The sequence below is a fragment of the Ceratotherium simum genome, chromosome 21, assembly GCF_057802395.1.
Source record: "Ceratotherium simum simum isolate JZ-2026a chromosome 21, ASM5780239v1, whole genome shotgun sequence".
In the NCBI taxonomy this organism is placed as follows: Eukaryota; Metazoa; Chordata; class Mammalia; order Perissodactyla; family Rhinocerotidae; genus Ceratotherium; species Ceratotherium simum.
In genome coordinates, this window is record NC_141920.1 from 23,303,066 (window position 1) to 23,322,205 (window position 19,140).

Sequence of the window (19,140 nt, forward strand, 5' to 3'; positions counted from 1 at the left end):
AAAGACTCTTAGAACTACCTCTATGATTAAAAGGGAGCTGCAGTCCTGGATGGAGAAGTGTGTCAGGGACCAATATGATTTCAGGTTGTTTAATAAGCCTGGAGAAAGGGATCATGTTCAAGAAGTACACGGCCTTGGAGATGGTAGATAATCTGAGAGCGCTGAGAAGGATCTATGAGCAGAGCCTGTTAGACACTACCTGGAGCCCTCATTGTGTCATCACAGCCTCTAGAATGCTGGGGTGAGGGGTGAGTAGCTGCAGAAGCAGCCTGGGAAGCAGATGGTAGTTGGCTGAAGCAGAAAGGTGGCAGCAGCATCACCCCTGCAGTGGCCTGACCAGTGAGTCAGCTCCATAGCCAGGGTCTCTGCACACTCATCTCCAGATAAAGACCTGTTCAAGCTATTCACACACAAGGTCACCAAGGATGTATTTACGAGTCTGCATGATGGTGAATGTCTCCTTTCTTTTCATTTTCTTTACTCTGCTAGGAACATTTACATTCACATACTTTGAAAATGAAGAGAAACTATATGAGACACTGACAACCAAGCATTGCTCCAAATATGGCAACAGGACTGGTGAATAGGACCCAGGACTCTTGGCCCTTTGATACTTGGGCTCTTACACAATTTAAGGGCATATTATGGGCAGATAGAGGCTGATTTCTTCCTAAAAAGTTGAAATTTTATAAGCCAATTTTTTTCTTTATTGTGAAATTTTGTTGTACATTATTGTTTGTCAGTCACCATGTAAATGCCTCCCTTCACCCCTTGTGCCCACCCCGCACCCCCCTTGCCCCTGGTGACCACCAACAGTTCTCTCTGTCCGTGTGTTAGTTTATCTTCCACTTAATCATGCAGTGTTTGTCTTTCTCTCTTTGGCTATAAGCCGATCCTAACTCTGACTTTTGTCCAGGTTATGAAATGATGACAAAGTAGATACTTTGCCCTGTTCCTTTATCTACTTTTATGTTTTTTATTTTTTTATTTTTTTAATTTTTATTTATTTTCCCCCAAAGCACCAGTAGATAGTTGTATGTCGTAGTTGCACAGCCTTCTAGTTGCTGTATGTGGAACGCGGCCCCAACATGGCCGGAGAAGCGGTGCGTCGGTGCGCGCCCGGGATCCAAACCCGGGCCGCCAGCAGCGGAGCGCGCGCACCCAACCACCAAGCCATGGGGCCGGCCCTTTTATCTACTTTTAATGTGTTCTCTTTTACCCCATCTGTTATATCTCCCTTTTCATCATCCTTCTCCTGAACTTCCCTGACAGCTCACTATCCCGCACCCCACTCCACCCACAGGTACACTATCCCCACTAGTTACCTGGCCTCGGGAGGTCCTGCTGATCTTAGGGCCGGAGTGTAGACTGGTTTTTCCCTCGGTTCTCAGTAGCACAGCTGAGGCCAACCTGGAATACTTAAGCAAGATTCTATTGAATGATATGACAGAAGGAAGGCTCCAGCAACTAGATTGTCAAGATGACAAATTGGTGCACATTCTCTTCAATTTGGGTTCTCTTGTAGTGTCACCCCTCTGGCAGGGGCTAGCTTCTCCCTTTCTCCCTCTTTATTCTTTCTTTCTCTCAAGAAATAAAACATGAGAGAGATTGAAGCCCCCACAAGTTCCCTTTCTGAATCTGTCACTTCCTGGAAGGAAACAAGTCCTAAAGTTAGTGTACATTCCTTTTCCTCCATGTTTTTACACTTTAAATGTATGTATGTAAATGTATACAATCTATATAGTGTTGCTTTTTTATTACTAAAGTGGTATATTATATACATATCCTTCTGCATTTCTACTCAACGTTGTTTTTTCAAGATTTTCTTTATGTATTAATGCTTATAGTTTTAGTTCATTTTTACCTGTATTTCATTATATGAATATGTCATAATTCACTTATCAATTTCTCTATTGATGAATATTTAAGCTATATTCAGTTTTTTTGACATTATAAATAAGACTGCAGTGTACATCTCTGTGCATAACTTTTTTGTGTGTGTGACCATGTTTGAGAATTTCTTTAGATTAACCTAAAAATAAAACTGTGGAAGGATAGACACCTCTTAACTTTGCTGGAAGTTACCAAATTGTTCTCCAGAGTAGTAGTTCCGGTTTACATGCCTACCAACAGTGTATGAGAGTTCTTATTTCTCTACATCTTGGCCAACACTGGCATTGTCTGACTTTAAAATTTTTGCAATTCTGATGTGTATGAAGTCGCATCTCATTGAATTTAATTTTCACATTCTTGACTGCTAATAGAGTTAATGTCTTCTTCCTCAATTTTCTATCACGGCATTCTGTTTATTTCTTTCATAGCATTTATTACAAGCTAGTGTTATAGGTTGGTTAATTTGTGTGTTAATTGTCTGCCTCCCTGTCTAGAACATAATCTCTGTGAGAGCAGGGATCACATCTCTCTTGTTGACTGTTTTATCCCCAGAGTTCAGTCGAGGGTCTGGTAGTAGGGGTTGAATAAATACTGTAGCATTTAATGAACGAGCTTGGTGGTGGTAGGAGGGTTCCTCAGTAAGTCTGATATTACTACAAGAGAAATGCTCATACAGTAACAGGAATTTTTGTCCTTATATTCCTCCCATCCAAACTCTATACTTTATTTCATAGCCAGTTCACAAGTCTGAATTCTCTCCTTCCTTTCTTACTTCTCTTTTTCAAGCCTTTGAATAGGAGGTAGCAGTAATAGAGAAGATCAGAAATATTGAGTCACTTGTGGTTTGATTTGATAGAGATATCTGCTCCAGCCTGGTTCCTGTGCTTTGAGATACGTTGATGTTCAATTAGACTAAGATTGTTCTGTGTCCCATATCAGAGAAGAAACCGAAGCTCTGATGAGGTTCATTATTAGATAGGAAATTAAGTTGGAAGCCCTTTGCCTTTGTTAGGGTTCTTATTGATAAGAGTTAATCTTGTCTTATCTACTGTAAGGCTTTCTGAGATAGGTGTGGACTTTGCAAAAATTCACTAGGCTGAGCATGATAATTTTTTATTTTTGAGAAATGTAGACATTGAAGAAGACTAGAATAAATCTCAGTTAACTTTTCTAGTCTCTTTTTTTGGTCTATCCAACCATTCTTAGTGCTGGTCCCAGCAACTCAGATTGCATTCTATTTGAGTTTATTCAGTTCCTGAGCTCTGCTCTGACTGTATTTTATTTGTTTTTTGTGTGTGTGTGTCGGGAAGATTATCCCTGAGCTAACATCTGTCACCAATCCTCCTCTTTTCACTGAGGAAGACTGGCCCTGGGCTAACATCTGTGCCCATCTTCCTTCACTTTATATGGGACGCCGCCACAGCATGGCTTGACAAGCGGTGCGTCAGTGCGTGCCCGGGATCCGAACCCTGGGCCGCCGCAGCAGAGCGTGCGCACTTAACCGCTATGCCACCGGGCCGGCCCCTCTGACTGTATTTTAAACTTTAGTCATTGCCTTGGTTAGGATCCTTTGGGGTGCAGGAAACAAACCCACTCAAGCTAGTTTAAACCAGAGGCAATCCAGGGATATCTCAGAACTTAAGAGCACATGCAGCTAGAACTAGGAATTAGAGCAGGAATAGCAGGAAATGCCTACTAGAAGCTCCCAAGTTTACTTCTCTTTTTGAAGAGAAGAACCAAGCCAAGTATAGAATCTCTTAGTTCCAATTACAAATTCTCAGGGAAGGATGCTGACCCAGCATGGACCAGATGCCCACCTGACTCCAGTAAGCCATGACCATAAGGTTACAGTCTACAAATATGGTGGCCAGGAGCCACTCCTGTAATGTATGGGTGACACGGAAGGTCAGCTCCCAGGAAAGGGGAGAGAGATGTTTTAGGCAGATACACCCATAGGTGTCTACTGAACTTATCAGTTGCTGTACATGAGTTTAGAGGCTCTGACGCCTCTGGCTTTTTACCCAATAACTTCTTATCTTCTGCTTCCTTAACTTTTCTTTCCCCGGGTCTTACCTGGCTCCTTACTCAACTTGCTGATTTCCTTTCCATAGCCAATTGCAAATATATTCTCAACAGATCCTTGACTTTCCCTACTTAAGAAAGTGAGCTTTGTGGCTAAGAAGGTGTATGTTTCCCTCGTTTGTTTGTTTGTTTGTTTATCTGGAAGGAATTAGAAAGTAGGAATATTCTGTATAATGTAACATCTCTCTGGTATGCCTAGAGTTCAGTGATATGTTCTGCCCCAGCTGTTGGGAAATAGCGGTAAATCGGGTATTGTGAAACTTCAGCAACCTGGGAGGTCTGTTCTGGCTTTGCTGAGACCTTACATTTTCTTGTTACAGGAACATGACATAGAAACAACTCATGGTGTGATCCACGTCACTATAAGAGGCCTACCGAAGGGAAACAGACCAGTTATTCTGACATATCATGACATTGGCCTCAATCGTATGTATTTGATTTTATGCTTTCTCTTTTTATTATCATACTTAATCTTTGTATATTTAAAAACACACACACACACACACACGAGACCCCCGTATTCTAAAAGAGCATAGGTTTTTCTCCCTGCTACGTATGTTAATGGCAGGATTACAGTTCCCGGGAAAGTGTGCAGGAGAATGCGTTTTGGGGGATGCTGGAATTATATCTTCCTTTGCATCATATCTGCTAAAGGACTGAAGATTATTTGATGAACTGATTAAAAAAATAGAACTGAAATCAGTTTGTTTGTTTTTATAAGTCTATACTTCTTTGGTTTTTTCATAGTTCAGGTTAGAAAATCCAGAGTTTGAACTTAACTTGATTGTGAGCCCGTCACTGAGTTCGTATAAGTATTCTTGCTACAGCCTGTCATCAGTGACTTTAAGTGGATTTTTCTAGATGGTAGTATAAGATTCTGACCCTAGCCACAGGCACACGGAGTCTGTATACATGTGTTTTCTCCCATGTTTCCCGAGATGGCCTGCATTTGAGGCTACAGTCTAGCACTGGAGGTTTTATCACCTCCTTAGCATGAGAAGTGATTTAAGCGGTTTTACTAACAGGGTAGAAATTGAAGCAGCAGCCCCTCCCTACACCCCAGCAATTTTGCCAAGGGACAGTCTTCCACATGGTGAATGTTAGCAGGCCAAGATACTCACTCTAGCCAGATTCTTGGGATATAGTCAGAGTCTGTGTATCGGATATGGGAATTAGGTGCGTGAGAAATGACAGCATTATAGATGTAAGATTATTTTCTGCAACACTAGGATTGGTTTCCACTTTGTGGACATTCTGTAGAGTTGAGACTTGGTTGTCATTTTCAAGTCATTGAGACGTCTGGTATTCAGCCTTTAGGGCAGCTTGAATCAGACAGAGTGTTCAGACACCTCACTTTCGTGGAACAGTGATCAAAAGGGAGTGAAAGAGGATGAGGATATATAATTGATTGAGTAGAGGAAAATTGGGGAGAAATGGAGAGCCTGTAACTTATGAGTATTTTTACTCTTGCAGATAAATCCTGTTTCAATACGTTCTTTAACTTTGAGGATATGCAGGAGATCACCCAACACTTTGCTGTCTGTCATGTGGATGCCCCAGGCCAGCAGGAAGGTTCACCCTCTTTCCCAACAGGGTAAGGCCACAAGTGAGATCTTCTGGAAGACGTGTACTCAGAAGAGCAAGTGACTGAGCTCCAGCAGGAGAAGTAGTGTGTGCTTCCCTTCCCACTTGATTTCAGCACAGCCTACAGGTTATACTTATCAACCAACCATCCTCATATTTTCTCTCCTCACTACGAGAGGACTGTTAGATACAATTTTTTGAGGAAAACTGCCTGTTTTCCCATTCCAGGCGTGGCTCTCCATAGACGGAAACCTGTTTCCCTGTAATTACAAGGCATGTGTCTGGAACACCCACTTGTTGTCTTTTATCTGTCCCCTTCCTCATCTGTTTTAAATCTGTCATTTTTGTGCCCCTCCCTGCAACTCCCAACTACCTGGGCCCAAACTCAGATCCCTCTGAGCTTCCTGGGAGCACCTCCCCACTCTTACCTCCCAACTGGTGACAGGTATTTGAATATCTGTGTAACCATTTATTCTGAGAAGCTGCCCTGTCAGGTAGAGCTGCATTTTGACTGGGCTTGGCGCTCTCAGCCTCATTCTGAGCCTGCTTTGCGTGGCGGATCCACAGTCTCCCCTAACTCTTCCCTGGACAGAGTAATTATTGAGAGGACCCTGGAGGAAGGGTGAAAGCTCAAGCTGTGGCATGCTAATTCTTCCCCTCTCCCTTCACTCATCTCCAGAGGTGCCTTTGCCGGTGACTGCCGTGAAATAGACCGTTGCAGACAAATCATAGCTAACACTTATATGGTACTCAAACAATATTCCAGACACTGCTTTAAATACTCTACGTTTATTAACTCATTTAACCCTCACAGCCCTATAGGATAGGTTCACTGTTATTCCTATTATACAAGTGAGGAAACTAAGGTCCAGAGATATTAAATAACTTGGCCAAGGTTACATAACAAATAAGTAGCAGAGCTGGGATTTTAACCCAGGCCGTCTGGCTCTAGAATCCATGTTATTGACTATGTCCAAGCTATTCTGTCTCTCAAATATAAATTGGCTAGTGACCAGTTTGTATCCAAAAAGATTTAAATCCAGTTCCTTTTTTCTAGTTTGTGCACAGATGGCTCAAGAGCGCTCCATCGCTTAAAGTGTTTCAAGCAGAGGCAGGCTGACTAGCTTGTCAGATGTAGACCAGACCCTGCCTCATATAGAGGAGGTTGTCTTAAGATCCCTTCCGTCTTTGGCTCTGTGATCTCTGCGGATGCTCCCTGCTTTTCTTGGATTCCTAGTCTGAGTCTGTTCCTGGGCTCACTATACCATCTTAGGATCCAGTGCTTCATATCATGAGCGAAATTCAAAAGCAAATAATAAAGTAACCATGTTATCCTATGGCCCAAGGAAAATAAGTCAGCATTCATGATGCGGAGCCCAGGATTTGTGATTGTGTGCTTAGGACTTGTAAAGCTTTGTTTACTTTTGCATTTAGCTGCCAAGTATAAGTAGCAGACCAAGAGCCGCTTCCTGAGTTGACTGTCACTGCTGGAAGTTTACTGAGCCTGAACCCCAATTGAAGTGATTGTTAGGAATTGGGAAATACCCTGAGAGAGAGCCATATGACCTGTTGTTTTCAAATGGCTTCCTCTGATCCCAGAGACTGCTCCTTAGGATATAGAAATATGTAGGTTCTTTTACTTTCTTCTTCGCATGGTAATCATAGAGTAGCACAACATGCCACAGTTGTTTCCAGGCATCTTTGAGTCTTTGGTAAAGGGCATGCTTTTATCTAAGAATCCTGTACTTTTCTAGCTGTTGTAGTGATTGGGAAATATGGGTGCATTCTCATTCAGGAGGTATCCTTCTGGATTTCAGGTACCAGTATCCCACAATGGATGAGTTGGCTGAAATGCTGCCTCCTATTCTTACCCACTTAAGGTAGGTTCATTCTGTAGTACTTTCACACAGTTTTTATTGACTTTCTACTATGTGTCTGACCTAGGGGATATGATGGTGAGCAAAACAGAATAGTCACTACCCTCGTGGAGCTTACGTCTTAGTGGGGGAAATAATCAACAAGGAAACAAATCATCACAACTAAAATGCTATAGAAGAAGTCAGTGGGGGTGTTGTGATAGAGAATAAGGGCAGGATCTATATAGATAAGGCTAGTTGGGAAATGCCTCTCTAAGAAGCTGTCAGTTAGGCTGAGACCTGGAGAATTAAAAGGAGCTACCTAGACAGAGAGCCAGGGCAAGAGGATTCCAGACAAAAGGGATAACATGTTCAAAAGTCCTGGACCAAATGAGCAAGTGGGAGGAGGGCATGGGGTGAAATTAGAGAAATAGACAAAGACTATATTTCGTAGATCTCACAGATCAGGTAAGAATTTGGAATTTTATTCGAATGACAAAAAACATTGAAAGGTTTTAGGCAGGGAAATGATATCCATTTAGTCTTTTAAAATGATCACTCTAGGTATCCACATTGAACATCAATAAAGCTGTTAAGGGCCGGCCCGGTGGCGCAAGCGGTTAAGTGCACGCGCTCCGCTGCGGCAGCCCGGGGTTTGCTGGTTTGGATCCTGGGCGCGTACCGACGCACCGCTTGGCAAGTCATGCTGTGGCAGTGTCCCATATAAAGTGGAGGAAGATGGGCACGGATGTTAGCCCAGGGCCAGTCTTCCTTAGCAAAAAAAAAAAAAAAAAAAAAAGAGGAGGATTGGCAGATGTTAGCACAGGGCTGATCTCACAAAAAAAAGAAAAGAAAAAGAAAGAAAGCTGTTAAAATTTTCTAAAAAGGATTACTCTAGCTGTGGACAGAATGGGTTGGAGAGGAGTAAAAGAGGAAAGGCAGGGAGACCGGTTAAACTATGACGGCAGTCCAGGCAAGAGATAATGGTACTGGGTTCTTTTTTGGGGGGAGGGGCATGGAATGAAGTAGGTGGAGATAGATGGGAGTGTTTCAGAAGTAGACTTTATAGGACTTGCTGATGGGTCGGACATGGAGGTGATAGAAGTGTTGAGCTGTCAAGGATGACTCACAAGTTTTAGTCATATTTCATTTAACTCTTAAGATCAGCTTAGAAGTAAGTGGTCATATCTTTGTTTTATAGATAGAGAAACGAGGCTCAGAAAGTTAAAGAAACTTGACCAAATTCTACATCCAGTAAGCGTCAGAGCCAGGATGTGAACCCAGTTGTATTTTTTCCATTATGCCATGCTACCTCCACATGAGTTAACCCTTTCAATTTGGTATGTCCCATTCACAGTCTGAAAAGCATCATTGGAATTGGAGTTGGAGCTGGAGCTTACATCCTCAGCAAATTTGCGGTAAGTACATGGAAGATTAGTCTCAATACCCTTGAGGCACTACTTGGGTCACAGCTCTTATCACTGTGTTAAGTAACCAGGTACTGGTGTGGGTCTCATGTCAGTTTTTCTGTAAATTCTGTCGGCTCCAGATATAGGTTTGTATAAAGCCTTGCTTTTAATTTATAGTACTTGAAAAATCACAAATGCGGGCAGTACATCATCAATAAAGAGTAATTCGTAGAGGATACTTATGATGGAATTTTGTACAGCCATTAACGTTTTGTAAGAAGAGCTTGTAATGATATGTGATTCGCATACATTATAACGTCAACAAAAAAGTTAGAATACAGATTCACGTAGTTGGTCATAGTCATAGGAAAGGACTGGGAGGAAATATACCAAAGTATTAACAGGGATTGATGTTGTGTGGTAAGATCATATGAGATTTTATTTTCTGCTTTTTATAATTTCTCTGTTTCTCAGATTTTCTACAGTGAGCATGATCAGTGTAATCAGACGGGGAAAAGTAAGCTAGAGAGTTTTGAGTTTACATACAAATGTTCCTATTGATTTTTATTTAAGGAACTTTTTTTCAAATGCCTCCTGGGTGATAGGATAGTCTTCTGGGGGTGGTATCGCCTATTCATATGGTTTCAAAAATAACTTCAGAAGCCCCTATTGGGAACTAAGGTATATGAGTGTGAAGTAGCCAGTCCCTCAGCAGCCACTGATGCCAAGTAGTTCCAAGGGCACTTCCCCAGCAGGGAAGACCCACCATGAGCTTAACAACTACAGACACACCAGGTGCCTTCCTCTGCTGTAGAAATGAAAAGCATGTCTTCCCCCCTAGATCCTTGCAAGGCAAGATCATTTGACAGCAATTTAAGAAACTGGATTTCCAGATGCTAAGTCAGATTTCTTTGTTTTTCTTGTGAGGAAGATCAGCCCTGAGCTAACATCTGCCAATCTTCCCCTTTATTGCTGAGGAGGACTGGCCCTGAGCTAACATCTGGCCGATCTTCCTCCACTTTTATGTGGGACACTGCCACAGCATGGCCTGACACGCGTTGCTAAGGTGCACGCCCGGGATCCAAACCTGGGCCGCCAGCAGCAGAGCGCATGCGCTTAACCGCTATGCCATGGGGCCAGCCCACTAAGTCAGATTTAAAGAGCTGTTTTTTTTTTCCCAGATATCCTCCCTAGCACCTCTCTGAAGTCTTACTTTCAAATCTGAGGCATTAAGGCATAGTAAGAATTGATTAACCATGCTGCAATGTTTTTAGAAGAATACTGGGAGTGAACTTTCATACTGTTGTCTTTGTCTCATGTTTCAGCTCAATCATCCAGAGTTTGTGGAAGGCCTTGTACTCATTAACATTGACCCGTGTGCTAAAGGCTGGATTGACTGGGCAGCTTCCAAAGTAAGCACCAAATGGTGTCCATTGGCTCATCTCTTGGTCCCTTCTCAAAATGGCTTATCTGTCTTATTTTTATTTTTCTCATTGAGGTATATACAGTTAAGGGCAAGAAGTTTTAAGTATACAGCTTGGTGGATGTTTACATATGTTACATATGTAATCACCCAGCCAATATAACAGAATATTTCCAGCTCTGAGGATTCCCTTGTGCCTTTTCCTTAATTAATTTTTTCCCAGAAAGAACTGTCTTATTCTGACTTCTGTCACCATAGATTGGTTTAATCTATTCTTAACTTCATAAAATTGGAAGAATAGAATATATATTCTTTTGTGTCTAGCTTCTTTCATTCGTCATCTGTGAGTCTCATTCATATTGTGTGCAGCAGTAGTTCTCTTTTTTTTTTATATAATTTTATTTATTTATTTTTTTCCCCCCAAAGCCCCAGTAGATAGTTGTATGTCATAGCTGCACATCCTTCTAGTTGCTGTATGTGGGACGCGGCCTCAGCATAGCCGGAGAAGCAGTGCGTCTGTGCGCGCCCAGGATCCGAACCTGGGCCGCCAGCAGCGGAGCGCGCGCACCCAACCGCTAAGCCACGGGGCCGGCCCCAACAGTAGTTCTTTTTAATTGTTGTTCAGTAGTCTTGTGTGTGAATACACAAAACGAGTTGTTTATTATTTGGTTATTATGAATAAAGCTCCTATGCATGTTCTTTTACAAATGTCTTTCGGTAGACATACACATTCGTTTCTCTTGGGTCTATACCTAGGATGGAATTTCTGGGTCATAGGGCAGTTGTGTGCTTAGCTTTAGTAGATACTGCCGATGTTCCAAAGTGCTGAGCCAATTTACGCACCAGCAGTGCCTGAAAGTTCCAGTTATTCCACATCCTCACCAACATTTGATAGTCAGTCCTTTTAATTTTTATAAAAGATGAACAGTTTTATCTGTAACATTAGTTTGTTTTTATATGGAACCCATTACTTAAATAGCTTTAGTTATTCAAAAACAATTTTTAATAAAATTGTACTGTCTTTTTAATTTTAAGCTATGCTTAGGGGTAAATAATGCTGGGTTTTAATTTGTGTTTCCCTAAGAGCCCATGATGTTGAGCACCTGTTCTAAAACTGGCCATTTGAATATCCTCTTGTGAAGTGACTGTTCCAGTCTTTTGTCCGGTGGTTCCCTCCCCCCCCCCTTTTTTTTATCTTGGGTTGTTGGTCTCTTTTTTTATTGATCTGTAAGAATTCTTGACATAATCTGCATAGGAGTCCTTTGCTGAGTACAGGTAAATATTTTCTCCCAATCTGTGGTTTGCATTTTTACTCTTTTCATGAGTGAGATGAATGAATGAATCACTCTCTTCAATGAACCCAAATAGTTTATCTGTGCTACTGCTCCCCAAGACGCATGGATTATAGATGTTTGCTATCTAAAAAATGAAGATATTTGCTATCTAGATAGAACTTGCTATCCAGATAGAATGCTATCTAAAATCTGTTCAGGGGGCCGGCTCCATGGCTTGGTGCTTAAGTGCACGTGCTCTGCTACTGGCGGCCCGGGTTCGGATCCCGGGCGCGCACCAATGTAGTGCTTCTCAGGCCGTGCTGAGGACACGTCCCACATACAGCAACTAGAAGGATGTGCAACTATGACATACCACTATCTACTGGGGCTTCGGGGGGGAAAAAAAGGAGGAGCATTGGCAATAGATGTTAGCTCAGAGCCGGTCTTCCTCAGCAAGAAGAGGAGGATTGGCACGGATGTTAGCTCAGGGCTGATCTTCCTCACAAAAAAACAAACAAACAAATAAATAAAAATAAAAATAAATAAATAAAATCTGTTCAAAGAGATAGGAAACTATAGGGGTATGCTAATGACTTTACAAATATAAACATTCCCCGTGACAAGGAGAGTTAAAAGAGGGAGTAAGGGAAAAAACATTATATTATATCCCATTTGCATTGAACTCACCTATGCTAAAAATTAATTTACTGTTTAAAATTGTGATACAACCATAGAATGGAAGACCGTGCAACCAAAAAATTGTTATTTGGTTATTTAAGGAAATGAGAAAATTGCCATGTTTAAAAAGCAGACGTAAAACTATGTATGTCCCAGTATTGTTAAATACATATAGGCATAAGAAAAGAGGGAAAATAGTTTGTTACTAGCAGTTACATCTTTGGCTGGTAGCATTACAGATTATTTTTATTTTCTTTTTCATATTCTGTATTTTCCTAGTTTTCTATGATAAGCATTTATTGCTTTTATAATTATTTAAAAATATTAAAATATTCCACCTACCAGCAGACTAGATTCTAAAAAATTTATTCATCCCTCCCCACACTTAAATTCTGGAAAAATGTTGTGTAGGGGAGGAAGAACTATTCCTCTACCCTCTAGGTCCTTCTGGCTGGTCTAAGAATTAAATTGACATGAGACAGAATAACAGGAGAAAATCAAACAGTTTGATTTGTTTGTATAACATGTATACATGGGAGGGACCCAGGAAAACTGAGTAACCTGCCAAAATGGCTGAAGCCACCACCTTAAATACCATCTTCAACTAGAGACAAAGGAGGTTGTTGGGGGTAGTGGTTTGGGACTTCAAAGGGGAGGAAGGCAATTTACATGGAGATGGAAAAGCAAATGTTTGATACACAAGTGTTTGCTGGGCCATCTATGACAATGTGACTGGAGAGAGAACTTTGATAAAAATAGGCTTAGCAAGGATCCTCCCAGCCTACCATACCCAGAGTTATCTATGGTGATGGCATGTCCTGAGACAAGCCTTCTGTCTTGAATTCTTTTAGGCAGTTAGGGGGCAGGTCAAAGTTTCTTTCAGAGTATTTTGTTCTTTTTTTTTTTTTTTTTTTTTTAAAGATTTTATTTATTCATTTTTTTCCCCCCAAAGCCCCAGCAGATAGTTGTATGTCATAGGTTCACATCCTTCTAGTTGCTGTACGTGGGACTCGGCCTTGCGCTGGACGGAGAAGTGGTGCCTTGGGGCGCACCCGGGATCCGAACCCGGGCCGCCAGCGTCAGAGCGCGCGCACTTAACCGCTAAGCCACGGAGCCGGCCCCAGAGTATTTTGTTCTTAAAAATAATCAAACCAAAGGGTCCGGCCCCGTGGCTTAGCGGTTAAGTGCGTGCACTCCACTGCTGGCGGCCCGGGTTCAGATCCCAGGCGCGCACCAACACACCCCTTGTCCAGCCATGCTGAGGCCGCATCCCACATACAGCAACTAGAAGGATGTGCGGCTATGACATACAACTATCTACTGGGGCTTTGGGGGGAAAAAAATAAAATAAAATATATATATATAAAAATAAATAAATAAATAAAAATAAAAAATAAACCAAAGAGACACATTTTGGGGTGGGAGACAATTCTGATCCCCCACAGTCACATATGCTGGCTTTGGATGAAGTATATTAATGCTATTGCCAAATGCTGTGGAAATTCTTTCTTACAACCTGACTTATTTAAAATTTGTTCTAATTCCTATCCAGTATGATAGGAATTAAAACTTACTTGAACACTCTCAGTAACATCTAAGAACCTAATAAAATTCTTATGAAACTTCAGAATGACCTTATGAGTATTAAACATGAAATGAGATTGATTATTAAATTCTAATTATCTTTATAACCTGTGGATCACCGATAACCCATGTGAAGATTTCTGGACTTCGGGGGTGGCCCCGTGGCTTAGCGGTTGAGTGCGTGCGCTCCGCCACTGGTGGCCTGGGTTTGGATCCCAGGCGCGCACAGACGCACCGCTTGTGAGGCCATGCTGAGGCGGCATCCCACATAGAGCAACTAGAAGGATGCGCAACTACGACATATAACTATCTACTGGGGCTTTGGGGAGAAAAAGGGAAAAAAAGGAGGAGGATTGGCAATAGATGTTGGCTCGGGGCCCGTCTTCCGCAGCAGAGAGGAGGATTGGCGTGGATGTTAGCTCAGGGCTGATCTTCCTCCCAAAAAAAAAAAAGATTTCTGGACTTCTTTCTTCCTTAATCTTTCTGAGACTGTGTGATCCTCTTTCACCCATATCCATGTCTGTCTCTCATCTTCTCTTCTCCATCCCCACCCCCAACTCAGGACTTCACCTCAGATCCAAGTCAACAGCAACAGTTGAGCGTAAAACCAAGAAAGAATGCTTAATGGGAATCAGCAACATAATTAGAGTTGGAAATTTTTCTTTTTCTTTTTTGTGAGGAGGACCAGCCCTGAGCTAACATCCAATGCCAATCCTCCTTTTTTTTTTTTTTTTTTTGGCTGAGGAGGTGGCCCTGGGCTAACATCCATGCCCATCTTCCTCCACTTTATATGGGATGCTGCCACAGCATGGCTTAACAAGTTGTTCGTCGGTGCACGCCTGGGATCCAAACCGGCGAACCCTGGGCCACTGCAGCAGAGCGTACACACTTAACCGCTTGTGCCACCGGGCCAGCCCCTGGAAATTTTTCTGAAAATAGACTAACAGTCTGCAGATTTACACAGATTGCTACATTTATTAGACTGTGATATGCACCATTTTGAAATAGGAAAAATTAGGAAAAAAAGGTTCAAAAAACAAGAACATTCTGTAAACATAGCTATTACCTCCCACTCCCTGAAATGAAGATAGCAAAAACTGGAGGAAAGAAAAAAAAAATTGGTTTTGTCTCTTAGATTGCTTGGAAGTAGTTGCAAGTTGATCCTTATTAGCCGTAAGTCCAGTGTAAATGCAGAAATACAGGCAGGGATGAAGTAGCTAATAGCTGTGAGTTCTAGGTTTCAAGTTTTCAAAGACAGAATGGCCAGCATTTCTTCCAGCTGCCTATTTCAAAGCAGGCTATGTTACCCTGGAAGGGAGACTTTTTTTTCTGACTTGTTTCTTGTTCTCATGTCTCTTTAAACCACTGTCTCATGAAAATGTGACACTGAGTTGTGTTTTTGTTTGTTGAAGGATAACATATATACAATAAAGTGCGCTAATCTTAAGCGGACAGCTTGATAAATTTTGACACAGAGTTTTTATCTTCTTAGCTCTCAGGCTTGACAACCAATGTCGTGGACATTATTTTGGCTCATCACTTTGGGCAGGTAAGTGCCTCTTACAACCAGGAGAGCTGTGTTTATTGGCTTGCCTTCAAAGCCTTATTTACCTCAGGAAAGATGGGGTGGCTTAGAATTCACCTGTTCCCAGCGGGTAGCACTTCCAGTGCACTGTGAGATGCATGTGGCCCAGCAAAGGCCAATCTTAGGGGAGAGGCATTAAGTCAGTGCCACATGGCTCTTAGCATTTGGAGAAATGAGAGAAGGCAGCACCCAACCCCCCAACCTGTTCCCTGTAAGCAGCATGCCATCTGTTAATGTTTGACAACATCACGTGCCTCACCAAACATCTTTAGAGCCATAATGAGGTCTGGGAAAGGCTTTACAGAAATAGAAATTTCAGAGAAAAAAGAAACCATGAAATGTTAGGGCTGAAAGAACGCTAGACATTATTTTGTTCAATTCCCATGTTTTACTGGTAAGAAAACTGAAGTCTACAGAGAAAATGACAGTTATATGGATAATTATTGGGTGGGAGAGGGGACCCCAGTCCCCTCTTTTCAGAGGGAAAAGTGAGTTAGATGATATGCTTCTGGCACCAATTACAATGTGTGTTTTTTTCCACACCACCAAGCAATTCTCAGATACCAGCTGGATGTCTTACAATTCAGCTCAATTCTGACACTGTCTACCTGGAGATAGCATCAGATCCCACAGGTTAAGGTTCTCGGCAATTGCCACCATCCCCCATTTCAAATGCCAGTCCCTTCCAGGTTGTCACACTGTGCTTCTGACTGACCAGCTATAGATCAGAGGTTCGACGACCCCCTCCTTAGGTTTGACTGATTTTGCTAGAGCGGCTCACAGAACTCGAGAAACATTTTACTTACTAGATTACCAGTTCATTATATATAAAAGGATATAACTGAAGCACAACCAGATGGAAGAGATGCATAGGGCAAGGTGTATAGAAAGGGGCCTGGAGCTTCCATGCCCTCTCGGAGCTTACCAGAACCTCCACATGTTCACCAACCCGGAAGCTCTCCAAACGCTGTGCTTTTGGGTTTTTATGGAGGCTTCTTTACGTAGCCATGGTTGATTAAATCATTGGCCATTGGTGATTGAACCTTCGTCTCTAACCCCTCCCCCGTCCCCACAGGTGGGACTGAAAGTTCCAACCCTCTAATTACTTGGTCCCAAAGTTACTTAGGGGCTTTCCAAAAGTCCCCTCCCTAAGGTAACAAGACACCTTTATGGCTGTCATAAATTCCAAGGGTTTTAGGAGCTCTGTGCCAGGAACAGGGACAAAAACCAAATATATATTTCTTATTATAAATCACAGTATCACAGATGATCTATGAAGGAGTGAGAGAATAAATGAGCAATGAGGCTGGAGGGCTGTGAGGTGTCTGGAGTGGGAAGATGAGAACAATATAAGTAGGAGTAATGTACATTCAACTGCAGTCTGTGTAGTTAATTTTAAATATTATTGGAAGGAAAATGATAGATGAGGAGAAAACTAGCATTTCCTGAGTACTCATTATGTGTACAGCACTTTGATAAGTGCTTTAAGGCACAAACTCAGTTATTTTACACATGGTTCTATTAAACTTAAGATGGAAAAACTGAGGCCCATAACTGAGAGCAACATAACTTGCCACCATTGTCCAGAGAGCAAGTGATGGAGCTGACATTTTGTTACCAAACCAAAGTGGGTTCGCTTCCTGGCAAGTTAAAATCAGAGCCTCCTCCAGAAGTAGTTGTCACACAAAGTAGAGTTTATTTGCAGCAAACAGGAGACCATGGGGAATCGTTTCCAGAGTCGGAGCTCACCGAACAAAGGGAAGCAGGTGTCTTTTATTTCAGGTGGGGAATGAATACTTAAAAGGGAAGTTTTGTCATCACGTGTAGAGGCGGATATTAGCTGGTGCTCATGCAGGCACAGTCTGAAAACATGCTCTCACATAGTATTAGTATGAAGATGAAGTAAAGGACATCTTTTCATAATCTCCCTGCCATCTGTGCAAGTGCTGCCCTTGCAGTGGGGCTCCATCTGGTTCAGGCCAGTTGACGCTGGTATCTCTTGCCAGCATAGCTCTGAAAAACAACCTTGAAGGATTATTAAGCACCTTTAAACTTCCTTCAAGCTGCTTAGGGTGTACACTGGTGACATTTTGAATCCAGGTCAGCTAACTCCAGAGTTCCTAAGTCCTTCTTTTCTTTTATTTAGGTTATATTTTATCAGAGTTACAAATTCACATGTATTTTAGAGTAGAGAAGTTCTGCAGGGCTTATTACAGAGAGTCTGCTACCCATCCCATTTCCTGCTTCTTAGAGGTAACCACTTTAATTCTTTTGGGTTTTGCTTCCGTATTGCTCTCTTTTTAATTGAGGTATAACTTAGGTATAGTAAAGAACTTAAATCATAAGTGCATCTCAGTGACCTCTTATATACATATACTCTCGTGTAACCACCACCAAATCAAGATAGGGAGCATTTCCCTCAAAAGGTCCCCTCGTGCCCTTACCTGCTTGCTAATCCCCCTCCCCAAACAAGGTATTCAGTATTCTATTGCCTCTGTAGGTTAGTTTGCCTGTTCTTGGACTTCATATAAATGGAATCACGCAGTGTTGACTTCTGAGTCTGGCTTCTTTTGCTCAATCTACTGTCTTTGAGATTCGTCCATGTCATTCTGTGTGTTAGTAGTTCATTCTTTGTCATTACTGTGTAGCAGTCCATTGTGTTAATATACCACAGATTATTTTTTCACCTAGGAACATTTGGGTTGTTTCTAGTTTTGGGGTTTTTTTTTTTTTGACTATTGTGAATAAAGCTCCAGTGAACATTCTCATACGGGTAGTTTTGAACGTACGTACTCAATTCTGTTTGCCTCCATCTCTCTAAATATGCATATATTTCTACTTGTTGATGTTTCAGTTGTAGGCATTATCTTTTGGCATTTCATTATGGAGGATGATTTCTCTCACTCTCTCATACACACACACTCGACCCCATTTGTATTTTCCACCACTCTACTCCATCCTCCCAATATAACATAATTTGCATCAGATTAATTTCCAGTTTATGCTATCATACTATGTAAATGTTATTCAGAGCTGAGCCATGACTGCTTTCTTTTTCTGTACAACTTTTCTGCTTTACCAGCTGACAGTGTTAGAATTTGTAAATACAGGACACTGGAGGGACACCACAAGGTGACAGTGACAGGAAGGCACTTTCTTTCCAAGTTCTGGCTTTTTTTTTTTTTAATTTAGCACAGGAGTCAGCTCGAATACAGAAGGCCTGGTGACTCTCATCTCAGCAGCCTTCAGGTCACGCTTTCTCCATCCTGTGGGCTGTTTCTGCAGGGTTCAGTCGGGAGACAGAAACCACACACTTTGATCAATGAAAATTTGCAATAAAATATTATGAACTAGTAGAAGGTGGTTTACTTCTCAAAGGGGTAAAAGAGGACTCTGAGGGTCCAAAAGTAGCAGATGGAAAATAGCAGCTACTACTTCTAGGCTGAGGGGGTGTGGACACTGAAGGAACTAAGGACCGACTTGAGCCCCACCACCAAACTGAGAGTTGTCCTCTTCAAAGACGGCACGGTTTCCACAGAAACACGGCCAGCCAATAATGAAGAAACTGGCCAGAGGGTGAGGGCCATAACTGGTCTGTAGAGCCAGTCACCAGATGGAAACATTTGTCTAAACTAAGGTCTGAGCTGCTGCAGAGGCTGCAGGTGAGTGGGGAAAGTGTGGGCTGTGGGTGTGGCTGCAGCTGGCCTTGGAGGGTTCCTGACACCTTGAGCCACTGGCCTCTGTGCTCAGTTTTTTAAAAGGACTGGCAAAG

General features: G+C 42.1%; 1 protein-coding gene across 5 annotated transcripts in view; it reads left to right on the top strand.

Moving 5' to 3' along the window:
* The window catches only part of NDRG3 (NDRG family member 3), a 77,790-nt gene that overhangs the window by 35,198 nt on the left and 23,452 nt on the right, over positions 1 to 19,140 (top strand). For all 5 annotated transcript variants that reach the window (XM_087445316.1, XM_087445315.1, XM_014787466.2 and 2 more), the window contains 6 exons: positions 4,296 to 4,401; positions 5,449 to 5,569; positions 7,377 to 7,439; positions 8,773 to 8,833; positions 10,150 to 10,236; positions 15,276 to 15,332. In XM_087445316.1, coding sequence (XP_087301442.1) covers positions 4,296 to 4,401; positions 5,449 to 5,569; positions 7,377 to 7,439; positions 8,773 to 8,833; positions 10,150 to 10,236; positions 15,276 to 15,332 — 495 coding nt within the window. The remainder of the gene's footprint in view (positions 1 to 4,295; positions 4,402 to 5,448; positions 5,570 to 7,376; positions 7,440 to 8,772; positions 8,834 to 10,149; positions 10,237 to 15,275; positions 15,333 to 19,140) is intronic.